Source organism: Anomalospiza imberbis, chromosome 18 (assembly GCF_031753505.1).
Source record: "Anomalospiza imberbis isolate Cuckoo-Finch-1a 21T00152 chromosome 18, ASM3175350v1, whole genome shotgun sequence".
NCBI classification, from domain to species: domain Eukaryota; kingdom Metazoa; phylum Chordata; class Aves; order Passeriformes; family Viduidae; genus Anomalospiza; species Anomalospiza imberbis.
Genome location: NC_089698.1, coordinates 10469318 through 10486982, shown reverse-complemented (window position 1 = coordinate 10486982; position 17665 = coordinate 10469318). Strand labels below are relative to the sequence as shown.

At 47.9% G+C, this 17665-nt stretch overlaps 1 protein-coding gene across 3 annotated transcripts in view; it reads right to left on the bottom strand.

Annotated features, from left to right (window-relative positions):
- The window catches only part of BICDL1 (BICD family like cargo adaptor 1), a 49487-nt gene that overhangs the window by 5312 nt on the left and 26510 nt on the right, over positions 1 to 17665 (bottom strand). Inside the window, exons 3-10 of one of the 3 annotated variants that reach the window (XR_011005043.1) lie at positions 13357 to 13473; positions 11177 to 11323; positions 10047 to 10226; positions 9535 to 9753; positions 8273 to 8416; positions 5035 to 5165; positions 2400 to 2520; positions 1449 to 1557 (exon numbers count right to left, since the gene is read on the bottom strand). Coding sequence is in view for 2 of the 3 variants with exons in the window: in XM_068208922.1 (XP_068065023.1) it covers positions 2400 to 2520; positions 5035 to 5165; positions 8273 to 8416; positions 9535 to 9753; positions 10047 to 10226; positions 11177 to 11323; positions 13357 to 13473 (1059 nt within the window). In the remaining variant the exon portion in view is untranslated. The remainder of the gene's footprint in view (positions 1 to 1448; positions 1558 to 2399; positions 2521 to 5034; positions 5166 to 8272; positions 8417 to 9534; positions 9754 to 10046; positions 10227 to 11176; positions 11324 to 13356; positions 13474 to 17665) is intronic. The other 2 variants (XM_068208922.1, XM_068208923.1) reach the window with 2 other exon arrangements.

Genomic DNA, 17665 nt, shown 5'->3' with positions numbered 1-17665 from the left:
GCCAGCTGGGACTGGAAACTCAATAATGGCTAATCTCTTGTTGCAGCATTTTCTGCAGGGAAAAGGATTGATAGCCATGACCTGGACCTGAATTTAGTATGGGGGCTTCCCCTGTGGGAGCAGGAGGGTGCAGAGCTACACAGACTGGGAAAGCTTTGGGTCTTTTTAGAGAGGGCTGGAGAAAGGAAAGGCAGAGGGAGAGTTGAAGAGGTTGAGGTGAACATCAGTATGAAATATCAGTGAGACAGGTTTCCAGAGCTGAAGCTGCCATGTGAAAATGTACAGCACTTGGATTTTGAAGGTACCTCTTCTGCTAAATGAAGTAGGTACCCAGGCTCCTGCATGGCAGATCTGTGTCCTTGATTGACCATACAACAAGGGATGAGAATGATTTACATGTATATTTATATATATATATATATACACACACACAAATATCATATATATATAAAAATACAGTATGCACTATTGAGAGTGTACTGCATTGGGTCCCTGTCCATCAGATGTGTGAGTCAGTGCGCAAAGCACTTGGATGGGGAGGATTTTTTGCTTGAGTCCTATTTTACAGCCTGTATGATTATGTCCTTAAGAGAACACTGTCATCTTGTTGACAGCCCTTGGTGAAATGCAGACTAGAAGTGTGCAAGAGCAAAATGTTACCAGATTAAAGCCTCCAATTATGCCCAGCTAAAGCAGAGACTTTTATCCTATTTGATCAGAAACTTTTCTGCAAACTCCTTTGCAAAATAGTCCCCGAAATACATAAATCACCCCACTTGTTCTGTGCCTCTGTGGCCGAGCTGCTGTTGAGGGGACATGAGGTGGCTGGAAATTATTTTGCTGCTGTGTAGTAACACCTCAGGTCAGTATGCTGGAGACAACTTACTGCCATGAAGTGAGCCTGAGCCTTAGCTCAGAGAGCTGATGGGAGCAGGTCTGGGGTTGCTGTGTTACTGCAACAGGTCCTGTTCTTATCCCCTAAGAACAGGTTATTCTAGCACTAAGTAGGCCTAAATTTATAGCACCCACCCAGACTGAACTTGGATCCAGACAGCTCCTATGCAGAGCACTGAGTGTCACTTACTGGACAATGAGGCTGAGAAGGAAAATCCCAGTCTGTCTTTCAAGAAGCTTTCCAGATGATAGAAATAGTATCTTAACTTTCCAGATACTAAATATGTGGCTAGAGAGGGTTACTCATATGTGGCTAGAGAGGGTTAATAATACGTGCACCTCAGCCTGGCTTTCCCCGTGGTGCCCTGGTAAAGCCTCACCATGGGGTGCAGGATGCTGCTCCTGGCTGGTGCTGGGATGGGGGGTGTGGCAGAATACTGGTGGGTGATGGAGACCCCCACTGGCCCCTCTTGCCAGATGATGGTGAGGACAGAGAAGGATGTGGGTGATGGTGGCAGCAGATGGACAGGGGATGGTGGGTGTGGGGAGCTCACCTCAAAGGCAGGAGGGGTGTACGACTAAAGCTGTTGGTACAGGAACTGAGAAAGGCCACTAGATCAGAAACCAAAGGAGCCAGATAGTAAAAAGCCCTGAGGAAGCAAACTGTAAGCAGGAAAAAGAAAAGAAAGAAGGGGAAAAAAAAAAAAAAAAGAGAGAGAGAAACGAAAACACAGTGGAGTTGAAACAGGAGCGAGGTTGTACGGGAAAGGTTTCTACTGGTCAGGCTGGTTGTTAGGAGAGCTGGGGCCTTGCATGGTCTGCAACAAATCACTATAAATGGCACAGACCTTTTCTTTTGAGTCTGCTTTATTTTCTGTTGAAGTAGCCCTCCCTTGGTGCTGGTTTTAGGAGGAGGCAGCTTTGTCTGCTCACAAGGATTTTCCCCACTGACCCCAAGCAGAGCATCTCCAGGGCAGCTGTGGAACTGCCATGACTTTGTTTTTTCACCTTGGTGAAGAACTGGAATTTTAGCTTCTCCTTCTTGATGGTTCTTCGGAGTTGATGCAAACAGTGCAGCAACAATCAGCACAACCTCATTCTCCCACCTTTCTGCTCCATCGTGGAAATGCACAGACATGCTGTGTGTACCCAAGGTGTGCCTGCCTAGGGGCACCTCCTGCACACACCCCTCCCCACCCCGGGGCAGAGCACCGTGCACATCTCCCGTTCTGCCAGGAGGCACAGTCTCCTTCTCCATTTTAAAGGAGTGTTTGGAGCTGTAGCATTAACTGCTCACAGCCAAAAGGGTCGGAGCAGGGAGGGGCAGCTCCCCCCACGCCCCACGGCACCGCTGGCTCCTGCAGAGCCAAAACCCAGCACCCCCAAACACCCATTCCAGGGATGCTCAGGCGGAGAACAGGACACACCCACAGGGAGCGGGGGTGTCCCCCGCAGGTGGCCCTGGGGTCATGTGTCCCACAGCCCCTGCCCTGCCAGGTGCTCACCTGCCAGGCCTCCAGCTGCTGCGAGAGGTTCACCTTCTGCTGGATGGCATCCAGGAGTTGGCTGTTGAGGGACATCATGTCGATCTTGCACTTGGTCAGCTCCACCTCCACCGCGTTCTTCCTGCGGGGACAGAAATCCAGGCATGGCACCTCTTTCTTTCTAAATGAAGAGTTAAGCATATCTAAACAAGTCTACAATTTGTCTTTCACTGGCAAGTCCCCACATCCGAAGGTGTTCATCTCTGTTGTATTCTGAACGATCTATTAATCTGAAGAGTGGGACAGAACTTTTGACCTCTTTACCTTAAAACCAGCAGATTTCTGATATGCACACTATGAAGAATACTGAAAGAAAATCAGATACACTGCTGTGTAAGATAATAGTGTGCCTGGATAATGTGCAAGATCTGCCAATAATATGGAGAGCTAGAACAAGGTAGACTCTATATTCAAAAATTTTCTCTTTTTCTTCTGTTTACATGCATAGAAAACAAATGATACGTGCTAAAAATCAAATTACTTGTGTCTGATTGCTTGATCAATAAATTGCAATATAAAACAAACATAAAAACACCTCTTAAAGAGTACAATTCTGCTTTCACTTAGGACTTGACTGAAGGAAGAATTGAAGGAAGAAATTAAAGAAGAAAGCTTATCACAGCATATACTTTTAAAGAATGACAGACTGTCAAAATTGTTTGAATTAAATGTTAGACTTTAAGGAAAGCTCCAAATTTCAGTGGAGTTGTCCAAGCCCTTGGGAACATCTCTGCTGCATTTCTTCCCAGACATCTGGTGGCCATTGAGCGTGTCATGCCATGGACAAGGTTACCCAAAGAGCCCAAATGCTCAGTGGCTGAGGTGTTCCAGCTGCTCCTTGATTGTGGAAAGGAATTGTCTCTTAGGATGGAGCAATTTCCTCAGCTGCCTAAGCTGGGAAATGCTGCTCACCATGCTGGGAGCACAAAGCTTAAGTTTTCAATTAACTGCTGTGTGATAGGAAAATGTAACGTGACTTCCTGGGAACCATCTTTCCTTGCAAACATTTTCAAGAGAAATAATTGCATCTTATTAACTGTAGCTCATTCCTTGTCTTGTAATAGCTCCCTTGTGCTCCCCTGCAGAAGAGCAATTTGGGAATTTGGGTTTACATTCCAGGTACTAGGATATAAACACAAATATTCCAGGTACTGGTTGCTTAACACTTCCTCTGAAAGGATCCTATTTTCCTATTGCTTCCCATGTTGCCAAACTTCAGCTTCAAGCAAAAATTTTCCACACCAGATGTCTGCCTCGGGCAGTGATTTTATTTCTGTTCTGAGTTAGGGATTTCTGGGGGGATGGGTTGAACAAAAGCAACTTAACCCTTGGGGTGTGAGGTGGGAAGAAAATCACAAGCCTCCCCAGGCAGCAACCAGCCCACTCAGTCTGGGAGGGATGTTTTCACTTCAGTGACAGGATGCTCTCACTTGTTGCCACTCTCTGCTCCTTCATCCCCCTCGCCCGTGCCCCATTCCCGCGGCTCCTGCACTGCAGGACAGCCAGCCCCAGATACTGGTGCTTTGCCCAGCAGGGTCACAGCGAACTGGAGAAGCTGTGCCCTTCCACTCGGGGCTGTGGTTTGAGCACCTGAAGCAGCCTTTTGCTGAGACGCTTCCCGCTGCTGGTTGGGTGCCTCCAGCGTTGATGGCAGCGGCAGTGTTGCCATAGCCACAGCAGAGCCAGCAACCCACGGAACGCCCTGCGGCCGGCACACAGCTGGGATGCTCCTGCTCCTTGCCAACAGATGGAGGTGTTACAGAGGACAGCTAGCCCAGCAAGGACAGCACGGGCGACCGAGCCACTTATAAAAAGGGATGGTGCGGACTGATTTAGCTCCCGCACCCTCAGAGCTGCAACCCTCTCCTGCTCCTCCTCTTGTCCAGGGCTTTTCCCCTAAGAGCTGGATTGGTGTGTCCTGGCCCACCTCCTTCTTGAAGGGATTATCAGATGAATCCTTTCTAGCAGAGCACAGAGGGGTAAAGGTGTCTGTCCCTCTCCTCAGCGCATTTTGGCAAGCCCAAGGACAGAGCTGGGGAAGGGAGATTTGGGGTATGGGGGAGCAGGACTGCACAGATCTGTAATAAGGATGGGCAAAACAAAGAGCCAAACCAGTGGGAGAATCCCAAAAGGAGAACCAGAGAATTACAGGACTGGAGAGGCAAAAAAGACCTTGGAACAGGAAAGGAGAGGGAGTGACCAGAGGAATGGCTTAGGGAAGAAGCCCAGGCAGGCTGTAATGGGGATGGTCAGGAAAGCAGGGCTGTGTGTCTGGAATAGCAAAGGAAGAAAAATGCGACAAATAGGGCAGACCTAGTGTTTCCATTTGGCTCCCTGAAGTCCTCCCTGCTGTGACTCACACCAGCACTAGGGATGGCACAAACGTGGTTCCCAGAATGCTCCTAAATGCCCCCAGCCAGCCGTGGGGCAGCTCTGCCTTTAGTATCTCCAGCCCTGCTCCCAAACTCCTGGCAGCATTTCCCAAGGCCAGCAAAGCCAAGACATCACTTTGTCACAGGTGCTGTGGAGAGTAGGAGAAAGCCACTGCAGAGGCATCTCCTGCCATGGCACTGGTCTGGCTGCTGGTGCCACTCACTTGGCGATGGCCTCGTCGCGGTCCCTGATGGCCTGCAGGAGCCGTTCGCTCGCCTCCTTGTCCTCGGCAGCGCCGCGCAGCCGGTCCCGCTCCTCCTTCAGCGTCGTCATCTCCACACTCAGCAGCGTCACCTGTGGGCAGAGGGAGGCTGTGAAACCCAGGGCTGCTCGGGAAAATGCACAAGTGTGTGCGGGGAAAAGCCACAGGGGCCAACCCGCAGGTTGAGAGATCCCCTGGTGGTAGGAAAAGCTGTGTCTGCTGAGTGGGGCTGTTAGTGCTGGTGCCACCCTCCGTGAAATGTGCTGAGCTGCTCTGGGATGCTGACCTGGGCAAGATGTGTCACCTGGATGGCTTCAGCAACATGCAGAAACAGCACTGAAAGCTGTGCAGGGCAGGACCCACATGTGACTTTGCTGACACTAGGGCATCAGTGCTAAAATGCTGTCCCTCTCCAAGCAGTTTGTCTTGCAGTTTGCACACATCCTCTGAGTCTGCCTGTTATAATTCTGATCTTACCAGGGTTAAATTATTGCTAACATAATTTACCAGCAAATAATATTTTTTGAAGGGACCATTATGTCTTTTGAAGTAATATGAAGCTGTAGACAAAGGATGTGAAAATTCTCTTTCATGCCATGGAAGGTGTTTCTGGCACATCTTACAATTTTAATTAGACTTTAAAATATGTCTGAGTCTTTAATAGTCTGAGAAATGATCTATCGTTTTGGTCCTGTGCAGAGTGAGTTAATAGGGTGTGAAATCATGCAAGGATTGCATTAACCCAGCTTCATAATTCTTTGTACACATTTAATTTCTTTGTCTAGGGCACACACATGCTCTGTTACGCTACTCCACCACCTGGAAACCCTTCCAGCGTTTGACCCACCTCCTGCCTCTAAATGCAGCTCAGTAGTGCTTGAATCTTCAAAGAAATCTTTAAATAGAGGGCAGACAGTCAAAAAGGGCTCACCACATCCAGGGCGTGGGAGGATCTGCCGATAGTGAGGCACGGCTGGGCTGGGGGGAGGAGGGTGTGAATGCACCCTCTCTGTGCAAGACTCCCCACCGGACTGGGGGGCTGTGCTGGGGCTGCCAGGGAACTGGGGAGCTGTGCTGGGGCTGCCAGGGAACCGGGGACCTGTGCTGGGGCTGCCAGGGAACCGGGGAGCTGTGCCCTCCCTCAGCCCTACATGGGGAGCACCTCAGAGCAATGGTGTGACAGAGAGCAGTGGTGATGGGGTGATGTAAAAGGTGCTGAGCACTTCTACAGAAATCCAAGGGGACAGAGGATCCAGAGGCCCAAAGCATGGCGTTTGGGGATAGGTTTGGGATTTTAAGTGGTTGTGTCTGTGCTTCAGGTAAGAATGGGAGGAAACAAACATGCAGAAGGTGTGAAATAACTTCTCAGTGTAGACAGAGAAGGGGATGGCTCCTGTCTCCACCTGCTCACCATGCTCTTGAGCAGGAGCAACAAATGTGTGTGATGCCACAAGATCCTAGAAGCCATTTAGAAGCAGCTCCCTTTGATTGTATCAACACCAGTGTCAGAACAGAGGGATGAGGAGGCAGCAGAGCACTGCTTCCCCCGGCTGGACCAGATTTCCACATGCATCAATTTTCTGTGGCACTGAACAGAAGACGATGTTGCCTCTTAAACAGGTGGTGAGAGTAATTATTAACCTGCAGCAAGTGTGAGGCTGGATAACAGGCAAAAGCTGTGGGAGACATGTACTTGTTGTGGGAGGCTGGAGTTCCTCTCTGAGAGTAATGGCTGCTGCATTTGTAGCTATGCCCCGTCTCTCTCCACATCACACAGAGGTGTGAGAAGAAAACAGAACTGCAGTCCTCCCTTTGCTTACTAAATATTCAGAGCTTTGTTAGCTGGGGACCCCTAAAAGCAGACCCAGGGTTCCAGACTTGCAATCCAGAGCTGGTCTTCTGGTCCCTCCTGGCCGGAGAGTTTGGGGAGATCAGACAAGCCTAAAATGTGTGAATAAGTCTGTAAAGGTCTCTGTCAGCACTGCCAGGTTGCAGAGGTCAAGCTCTTGTCTCCTCCATCTCAGGTGTGTTTAAGGGCAAGGGAAGCTTGTGTGTGGTGCACAGGACTGCAGCAGCACAGCCTGGGCTCATGTCTCACTGGGGGCAGAAGGCTGGACCTTCAGAAGTGTCTCTTGTGGTGGCCACACTGCTGAGAGGAGCAGTCCTAGGGGAAGGATGCGCTCCAGAGCTGCTCCCCTCCCCAGCCCTGATCAGCTGCTGTGGAAGCAGGACATTTCCAGCCACCACTGCCAGGGTATTTAATGATGCTCTCTTTTCCCTTTAGTCCCATGGTGGGAGCTCCCACAGCCCTACACGAGGCTGTCCGACCCCAGGTTGTGCTGACTTTCTGAACAGGGGTGTGTTTTCCTATTTATTCTCCAAAGGGTGATACAGCACTGCTGGAAAGACCAGCCAAGGACATTAATCCCATTCCCTGCTCCAGTGCCGTTGCTGCTGCTTCTGCTGCAGCCACCAGATCCCCTCCAGCGTCTGGAGTCTTGTCTCACAGAGACAAGGACTGCCAAGCACCTCTTTGGATGCCTGTGTCCATTTCCTGCCCTTGGCATAGGGCCTCAGACACAGATGATGCTGGGTGGGGATGCAATGGGATTCTGTGCTTTGGGTGTGGAGTTGGCGTTGGGATGGACCATTCCTTGCTGTTGAGGTTGTCTCAGCTGGTCCCTGGGGTGCTGCCAGGTGCCAGCCTGTCCACAATTAGGATTCTCTTGGGAGTGCTTTTCTGAGGGTTTTGTGATGCTGCTGTGGAAGATTTCAAGCCCCGCTCCATGCAGAGCAGAGCAACACCTTTATATCCATGGAATGGTGCACATACCCCTCACAAGGGCTCAGTGCAGCATTCAGGTCAGCCTGGGTACCTTTGGGTTTCCAGTACCTCGTATTAAGAAGCCTCGTACTTCTGCTGAGAAGAATTTAAGTAAAAAGCAGACTGGGAGAAAGGCCTATAGGAGGTTTGGCTGCTTAAGATGATGCTTCAGATGGGCCCCAGACCATTTGTCAGAAATTTTCATCCTAAATGCTTAAATTCTCTGCATTTGGTTTAACAAATCTCCCTCATCCAACCATTCTGGCCTAAATCCTCCTGGGTTATTTATCATGTTGGTCTCTTTGATGGAAGGCATGTCTTGGAGGATGAACACTGCTGTTACAAGACCACATGTGAAGTGTGGGAGTTGCTAACCTGGCTGTGCAGTCGCTGCAGCTCCTCCAAACTCTGCCTCAGTTTACCCCGTTCTCCCTCCATTAATTCCCTCAGGGCTCGCGAATCCTCACTTGTTCTCCTGATCTGCTCCTCTAAGGTGTCGTCGTCGCTTCGCCGAGAGCTCTGAGAGCGGGAGAGAAATCTCTTGCTCAGATTTCACTTTAAAAAAGGCAATTGTATTAATTTGGTACCAGTTTGGGATGAGGGTGCTAAACAAGGAAGAAGAAATTGTGAATGTGACTTTGGTAGAGTTTTTTGTTTCCATATACCTCCACAACCCAGGGCAGTGCTTCCACATGTGATGCAAAGAGCATGCAGAGCTTGACATAAAGCAAATTTACAGAGACCTACTGCCCATTTGGTAGCCCGTGTGGCTACAGTCTCTGTTTGTGGCCTTTTTCCACGACTCTCTGAATTTATTCAACAAATGCAACTTCATCTCTATATTCAGCCTATGGGTACTGAAATGAGGAGGGTGAGTACTCCCCCACAGCCCCCTGCAGGGGCTGCACTGTTTTCCTCACCACAGCACCCCAAGTAAGCCCTAATGGCAATGCAACCAGCTTGTAGGGAATGGGACTAGGCCTGATTTGAGCCACAGCACAAAGTGAGGTGTTTTGTTGTAATTCTGCACTTCTGTGGATGCTGAGTGGTCCCTCCATGCCACCCCCTCTGCCCAGCAGCCTGGGGACCACATCCTACAGACATCATCTTGTGCCGGCAAGATGACATCATCTTGTGCCTTAACCTGCCACGGATTTGAGTTTGGCAGCTCCTGCCAAGACATTTCTACCAATGACACAGGGACAGAACCTCCTGACATAGGGGTTAAGATGTTTTTGTGATACTGTTGCTAATAAAGCAAGGTTGGGAAAGTCCCAAAGGAAATAACCGAACCGTGATGTGTAAGGCAATCTGCAATATTTCCACGTTGAAACTCTAACTTACTGAAAATCTCCAAGTAAGCCTACTTTTATTAACTTTCCAGAACGACTCCCAGGCCAATGACAGCTGTATGAGCTTGAAACTTTGGGTGGTCTGAGCACTTCAGGCCGAAACCCCACGTGCTTGGCTCTTGACTGACCACTTGAGACACAAAGAGTGGGCTATGCTCTGTGACTTCCCATCTCAGGGAAGAGGTTTTCTGGGAGACCGGGGCCTTCAGGATCCAGCAGCACCTGCAGCAAGCTCTGGGCCAGGGGACGCGCACGAGGCAAGGCCTCTCTGTGCCACCAACTTACCGTGGAGTCTGCCCCGTCCAGCACATTCTGGATCAGTCTCTTGAGCTCGCTGAGAGCTGCGCGCAGGCTCCCGGCTGGCACGTCTTTGGCTGAAGAGGTTTCTGAGGACTCGTCCATGGAGGAGTCAGTGGACACGGCCGAGTCGGCGCTGTCGTTGCCCCGCAGGTGGGAGCAGAGGTACCGCACTTGGCAGTACGCCTCCCAGAGCTGCAGCCTCAGCTGGAACAGAGAGCCTGCCATTAGCCTGGGCTGGCAGGGCCATGGAGATCCTCCTTCCATGGCCAAGTGAAGCGTGTGATTGCCAGCCCTCACAAATATTTGCCATGCTGATTTGGAAATGGATGCAGAGGTTTACTTTCATATGGTCAAAAGAGTGTTGATGCCAGACCCCAATCCCAATTTTCTGGCCTTTTGTTCAGCTCCACATCCAGATCAAACGCATTAAACTCCCTTTTGCTCTGGGACTGGTCACAGAGGCCCATGGGCTTTCCCAGCGGCTGGAGGGCAAATACCTGTTCTCGCTCTTGCTCCAGCTCCTCTGCCTCCATGCTCTGCTCTATCTCAGAGAGCAGGGATGTGCTGGTTGTGTTGAGGTTTTGGAGACTTTTCTCCTCGCTGAGCTCCTCCACCTTGCCCTGCAGCTGTCGGTAGGACAGCCTCACCTCCTGGAGCTCCAGCTGGCTTTGGTGCAGCTTGGGAAGAAAATCAAGGAATCAGAAAAATATTAATGGAGGCAATATGGACTGGATCGATTTCTTCGTTTGTGAGGGAGCTGGGAGGGAGGAAGGAGTGACACAAAGCAGGGTTTCCAGCCAGGAGGAAAGTACTCTTGGCTGGTATTGCTGTTTATTGGAGCTTAATAATCTCCAAGTGTCATTAGACACTGTTTAGAATCCAGAATATCCAGAAAGATAAAAATAGCAGATTAATCAGCACTAAAATGAAGAACACTGTGAAGAAGTTGGGACTCAGGTAAAGAAATTTGCTGAAAACAACACAGCAGGAAGTGCATCCAAAAAGAAAGTGCTATCTACATTAAAAAAATACAAATATACTTTTAGGAAAAAATATTCAGGGTTGTTTTGCAGAGCTGAGGCTGAGGATCCAGTGCTTGGTAAACCACAGAAGTGAAATAGAAAAACCTTGCTCGTCCTAAGCCCCAGAGGTGCTGAGCTTGTTTTCTGGGGAGTGACATTTGGTGATTCATGGCTGTGAACACCATGGAGATTCTTGGGAAACCGCCTGAGCACTGGGATCTAAGAGGCCAGTGACTGCCCTCTGGAACAGTAGGATCTGGAGAAGCCCCTTTTGAAGCCAATTCTACTCTTAAAAAAATAAATAAAATGAACTGTAACCAGAGTCCTCTGATTCTTTTTGCATTTACCTCATTTCCCCAGTACCCTGCCCCACTTCCTTGCTCAGATCTCTCTCCTAAGCTGCTCTTTGCTGCCAAGATGCCTCGTTGATGTTCCTGTTACCTGTCTTTATGGGGAACACCCAGGACCTCACTTGCTGCCATTCTTGCATGAGCCATTTAATTCTTCCAGTTGTTCTGTCTCCCAGTTCATGGCCAATTTTACCGCAAATCATGACTTTTACTGCATCTCCCCACACCCTCACTGTCTCACTGCTGCCTCCTCACCTGCAGGTCCTTGTCATGGCTTTGTCTCTCCAGGATGAGGACTCGGTCCTGCAGCTCCTCCACGGTTCCCTGGAGCAGGTCATTCTCCTCCATCATGGCACTGAGGCGATGCTCCAGCTCCCGCTTCCTGTCCGTCAGCATTTTGATCTGCAGGGCAAAGAGAGGACCTGTCAGACTTTGCAGGGACCAGAGAGGAGAGACACCACATTCCCAGGAGAGAAATGAAACAGCAAAAAGCAGAAGGATGTACACAGATATTCTGTGCCTGTATGAGAGAAACTACCTCTGTGTGTGGTTTAAAGCTTACGAAAGCTCTGAAAGGAAACAACTCCTCCCCCAGGCTGCAGGGCCAGCTCCAAAGGGGCTGGGTGTGCATTGGCAGGTCAGGGAGCAGGCAGGAATATTCAAGGGTATTAAGTGAAGAACATCCCTGCCCACTCCTTGAACCTTAACATTTGAAAGACTGGGAAAATCTGGTTACTTTTCCTGGCTGGTCCTGATGGTGGCATTTTCTCCTGTAAGGGTGCTGGAGTCCACAGGGTGAGCCAGCAGGATCCATGGTGAGCTTGTGGGATCCTGCACCCTGCAGGGCTGTGCCACAGCACTGCCCATTGCTGTCCTTAATTGGTGTTTGTTCATCAGGTCCCCACCAGGGATCTTTCTGTCTTTTCACTTGTGAAGACTCCTTTCTGTGCCGTGCTTATTTTTAGCCTCCCAGTGATCGGTTGCCTTTAAAATGGGTTCATTTCTTTTAATTGTCAAGGGCAGTGATATCAGGCAAGGGACAGTTTGCCAAACAAACCCTCCATGACTCAGTTAGCTGGGAACAGTGCAAGGGATGAATCAGCACTAGCCAAGGTCACTTCTTGTTTAACCAAGAAGAAGGAGCTTTTTCCCACATTAGTACACACAGGATCTCTGGGGTCTGGTATGCCAGCCATCCACCAGTCCAGTATAACCCTAAATATTCCCTATGGCCTCCATTTCAGCTCATGAAGCATAGACAAATTCACTAAATGCCCACTGTTTTCTTGGCCTCTTTGGAATCTTGTGCCTTTGCTGCTTTCCAGGTTGCTGGAAAGATTTGGCTGCACAAAGGAATATCAGCCAATTATGTGGACTTGCTATTTCTGCAGAGTAAAGGCCACTGGAGGTATTGGAAAACTGCTCTGAGGTGACTAATGGTTTCTGTCTCTGCCCACCATCATCATGATTTGCGTGGGTTGGAGAAAGAAAAATAAGAGGTTTAATGGAAAGATTGTATTAAGATTTCATATTTGGTAGGCAGACCAGTAATGAACATGCTGTAAATAACAATACAACATAAAAAACACCACTCTGCCATGAGCCCTGGACCATGGGAAAGGCACAAGGGGAAAGGCACAAAGGGAAAGCAAGAGACAGGTGAGGAGACAAGGTGTAGCATGCATGGTGACAGGCATGCTTGGTAACAGCAATGTACTTGCAGACAAAGCCTTTCCAAGCCTCCATACTTACTTCAAGGACTTGCTGCTCCACATCAAGGGGAGGGAAAGAAAAGGCGAGGGACCAGCAAGGAGCAGATGGGAGCGGGAGAAAAGAAATCGAGATATTTTAGCAAAAGCTTTTCCAGACAGCTTTAAATAAAATAAGTGGTCAGGTAGTAGAGGTGGCCATCTTCTACCCATCTAGTTCCTGCCTATGTGATCCCCAGTGACCCTGTCAGGGAAGGGAAAAGGAAGGAAGCTGTCTCATTCCTGCAAATGTACCTGAGTTAAAACAGGCATGCGCTCCTTGCTTTCCCAAGTGCATGGCTCAGAGGCAAGAGAGGATTGATGCTTTCTTTGCAAGCATGAGGAACAGAGGAAAAAAACTCTTGCAGACCTTCCCACCATTCCTACCAGAGTTTAATCTGTACTGGGCAGCAGCCCTGCAGGAGCACAGCCATGGTTTGGCTCCTGGAAGATCCTTATCCATTCATTTTGCAGGAATGCTGTGGCCAAGGCAGCACTGGAATGTACCCTGAGCCAGCCCAGCCAGAACACCATGGAGCAATCCTTGCTGGGGGAGTCCTTTGCCCCAGTGCTGCCATCCTTCTGTTGGCTCCACCAGCTGCCTGTGTTTGCTCAGCTCCGAGAGGGTCCATACACAAGCTCCAACAGCCCTGGCTGCTTTCTGCAGGAGGGAGGCAGGTGACTCACCTCGGCCTGAAGGCTCTCCAGCCGCACGATGTGTTGGCTGCTGGAGGAATTCTTCTCCCGAAAGTCCTCCCGGAGGGTGTGGACCTGCAGGGAGAGCTGCCGCTCCACCTCCGACGCCTGCAAGGAGACACCAGCTGGAGTTACCCCACGGATCCAAAGCAGCCCTCTCCTCCTGCCCAGATACAACTTCTGCACAAGCCCAGTTTCAGCAGAAACTCTGAATTCTGCATAGTTTGGGTGAGTGAAAATCTCATCCTGGACAGACACTGGGGAGAGCTGCCATTTAAACCATGTTGATTTTTCCCTTGGGGCAGCCAAGGGGACACAGCCCATAATTTTCTTCCACTGTAAAAAAACATGATGACTTCTGTGTCCTAAAGGAAATTCACTTTGCCTTAAAAATTGTAGCCTAACTGGGGTTGAGGACAAGACCAGGAAACACTCCAATTAGATTTACACTCTCTTAACCTCTGAACATCTTTGGCACTGCTCTAATATAACAAGTACTCTTTGCCTCTGATTCCCAGCTCCTGTCAAGGCCAGATGGAGAAACATTCCCTGCACTTGTCCCTCTTTCCCACTTTGAAGCAGGGATGCCCCACTTATGCAGGGTGGTTTGAGGACAGCAGAAAGGTCACTCCTACCTGCAGGATCCAGGCTTGAGGCAGCCCTTACAAATGACAGCTTAGACATGTTAAGTACTCTCCAGGCAGCTTTATGGCTGATTTTTACATGTGAACATGCTTGTTGGGCTTGTAAGACAACATAAGGTTTTTATGACGGAACCCTAAAGAGACAGCAAAATGGATAGTTTTCTTTTTAATTAGCTTCCATCAGGTTCCATTACACTTAGGCACAGAGCTCCAACTATGCCACATGGGCTGGGATTGAGTTGATTTCCCTCAAGAGGTGGCATTGCTGTCCTGCTTGGGGTGCGTCCAGTGGCAAAAGCCACAGTGCTTTAGAGAGGGAGGTGGGATGGGAGGGAGGGATTGGAGTCAACAGCTGTGGGTGGGTTGGGGAATGCATCTTTAGCTCTGGAAAATGTGGGTCCGGATTTTCTCCAGGTGCTCTGACAGTGCCCAAGGCAGAGCTTCACCAAAGGGTGCAATTACTCTGCTCTAGCAGCTTGTGACTGGAGCAATGAGCACACAAACCCAGCCTGAGCTGCCCACAAAGGCAACACTGCTCCCTTTTAAAAATGGTCCCTTATTTTGCACAGTCTGCAGCAAAATATTCCAAACCAGAAGCATGAAGTAAAAGGCTGTTCCAGCTCCATCAAGTGGAAGAAACTGGTGGCCTCAGCACTGTTTGCTTGGAGGGGCAGCAGCAGACAGAAGTGTGGCCACCAAATCAGGCTCTGACCGCTGGCTTCTGAAAAGAGAAATGGGTTCCAACAAAAAGAAATAATCTTGTCTACCAATTGTTTTTTAGTTCCCTTCTTTATACTGTTTTTTCACTCTTCTTTAAAGCCTCATATCAGAACCCTTTGCATATTGCCTGATTTATTTAATAAAGCTTCCTTGCTTGGTCAGGATACACAGAATCTAATGACAGCTCAGCACTATAGGAAGGGGGTGGTTATTTTTCTTCCCCTAAGCAACTATAGGTTGCAAAGCATCCTGAGCAGCTATTAATTGGTGACACTAAAGAAGATGGATGGATTGTGCTTTTTTTGAACGATTCACTTGCTTTTGTAATGACTGCTGAAACATCTTCATGCTGAAACACTCTGCAGGAGCTATCAAGGATGAAAAAGCACCAGATGAAAAGCACTGAAGGATTTTTGCCTGCAAGATGCTGACCACACTCCCAAGGAGCACAAGTGGCACCAGAGGAGATGACACACCAGTATTTGATAGTTCACTGTGTAACATAATTTATATGCTTGAAGAATTCTACATACAGAGAATATAAATGTACACCAGAGCAGTAAGGAAACAAGGCAGTATTAATGGCATTGTAAAAATCCCTGGTAGGAGAATATATAGCTGCTCTTGCTCGTTCTGCTCCCCATGCCCAGACAGGAGCAGGTGAAAGGATGAGCTGCAAGGATGATTCAGATTGTGGAAAGTCTGTTATACGAAAGGAGTCTAAAAAAAGGATGGCTTGTTTTATCTCATGCAGTGAATGCTGAGAGAGGACTCCCTATAAATACATCACGGATGAGCACACAGAAGGGAGAAGCGCTATTTAAGCAGAAGCACAATTTTGGCAGAAAAGAAAGATGTGAATAAACCGGATAAGAGTATATTAAGACTGGCAACAGGAAGATTTCTACATTTCCAAGGACCTGCTGTAGGATTCCTCTTCCTGCACCATTGCAGTAGTAGAAATGGTGGCAAAAAAAATTAACTTTGTAATGGAGCCGGGTCACTTTATCATGCAGCTTCTTTCAGAGGGCTGCTGGTGACAGAAGGGAAATGAATTGACCTCAAAGGTCCCCTCCAGTACCAGGCTGCTTGCAGAACTATAAGACTTACATTCACCAGCATTAAATCATCATCTGGAATTTATCTATGTGCTGCCCAGCTCACAGGCTCACACGCCTTACTCCCACAATTATAAGCCACATGGAGGGGAAAAAAGGACTCAGTTACTGTTAGTACTTAGAGCCCTAAAGACAGACAGGATGTCACAGTGTCACTCAGTGAACACCACTTGCATCCTACCTCATGCAGTAAAGTAAAATAACATTTGCTTTAGGCTCACACAGTGCAGAAAATACTCTCTGACCAGCTGTTTAGCAGAAGTAAACAGAAATGACTGTATTTTGTGTTTCCCTTCACAGGCTAACCAGGAACAGTCTTCATCCAGTTTTTCCAGACATGAAACAAAGTCTTCTGAGCTGAGCTCTGGTCATGGAATCTTCCTTTTCATGCTACATTTGTTTCAGAGGTTATTAATCCTGCTGCCAAATTACCCTTTCTAATTGATTGTAAAATAGAGATTTTAACATCAGCTAGCATTAATTTATGAAAGCCACCTTGACAGTGTCCAGTATTTCTCAGGCTTTATGGTGTATGTTCTCAGCACTGCTGTTGGTGTGCACCTGTACATGTGTGTTTTAATCACCACTGATTACATCTAACATGCTCTTTTTACTTAGTGGCATCAGTGAAGATGTAACCTTCCATCTCCATGTCCTCTTTAATGCTCAATAAGGCTTTTGCTGAATGGAAGTGAGTTTGTTCTGCCTCAGCCAGCCTGTAGGGCTTTCTCTTCTCCATCAGTGTTTCCTAAACATTAAAAGCTAAATCTTTTGTGGTTCTGTCAATCATTTATCAATGCACTGATTTTGCTAGAGACAAGTAATATTCTTTGCAGAAAGGCAGACATATATTGCCCAACATCACAGCTTTGCTCTGTAGTTAAAAATGAATTAATTTCCTCAGTATGGGCAAATTGGCCAACGCAGCCGCCAGGCAAGATTGAAACATATCTGCAAAAGCATAGACATCAATTCACAATTAGATATATCCAATCAACTGTGAGATTTGTTTTCTGGTCTTCAGGCAAGGTTTCAATGAGATTTGGGCAGTGCAAGAAGAGCAGGAGGACATTTTGGCTTCTGCTCTAATTAAGGGCTTTTCATCATTGCAAACTTGATTAAGTTTCTCTCGTGATGAATTCCCAAGTGCTAAAATACACAAAGATCTACATGTGTAGATCTTTGGCAGAAAGAGATGCTTGCCAGTTACAAGAACTCCATGAGGTTTAACATCTGGAATATATGAGCAATAAATACATAAAACAAATATAAATAAATTGGACCACTGATGTTCCTGTGAAGGGGGGATCTTTGAGAAATTAGGGATGGACTGTAACAAATTAATGGCCTGTAGGTTAGTCTTAGTCAAAGAAAACCTTCCTCTGGGGTAAGATTTGATAAATAAAGCTAACTGATTACAAAATATCTAGCTATAAGTCATGTCACAAAGAAAAGGAGAATGGAAAAAGTTTAATAGACACTAGCTGGGTGGATAAACCAATGTTTCCATATGACTTACTTCTACAAACAAGATGATTAAGATTTAACAAAGGATATTGAAGATTTTCTTGCCTAAAATAGCTAAGAAAGAGAAGTCCTAATTAGTGCTAAATTTGTAACACTCAGGAGAGCATGTTACCCCTTTTATTAATTTGCTAATAGCTGAGTTCAAGGAACTTCCAGTTCCCACTGTGGTCCCATTAACACTTCAAACCACTAATTGCTGCCTCCCCTGGCTGCAGGTTCCTGGATTCCCAGCTCTTCTCTGGAAGGAAAATATATTTGGCTACTAAAACATAACCAGAGCAGGAAACAATA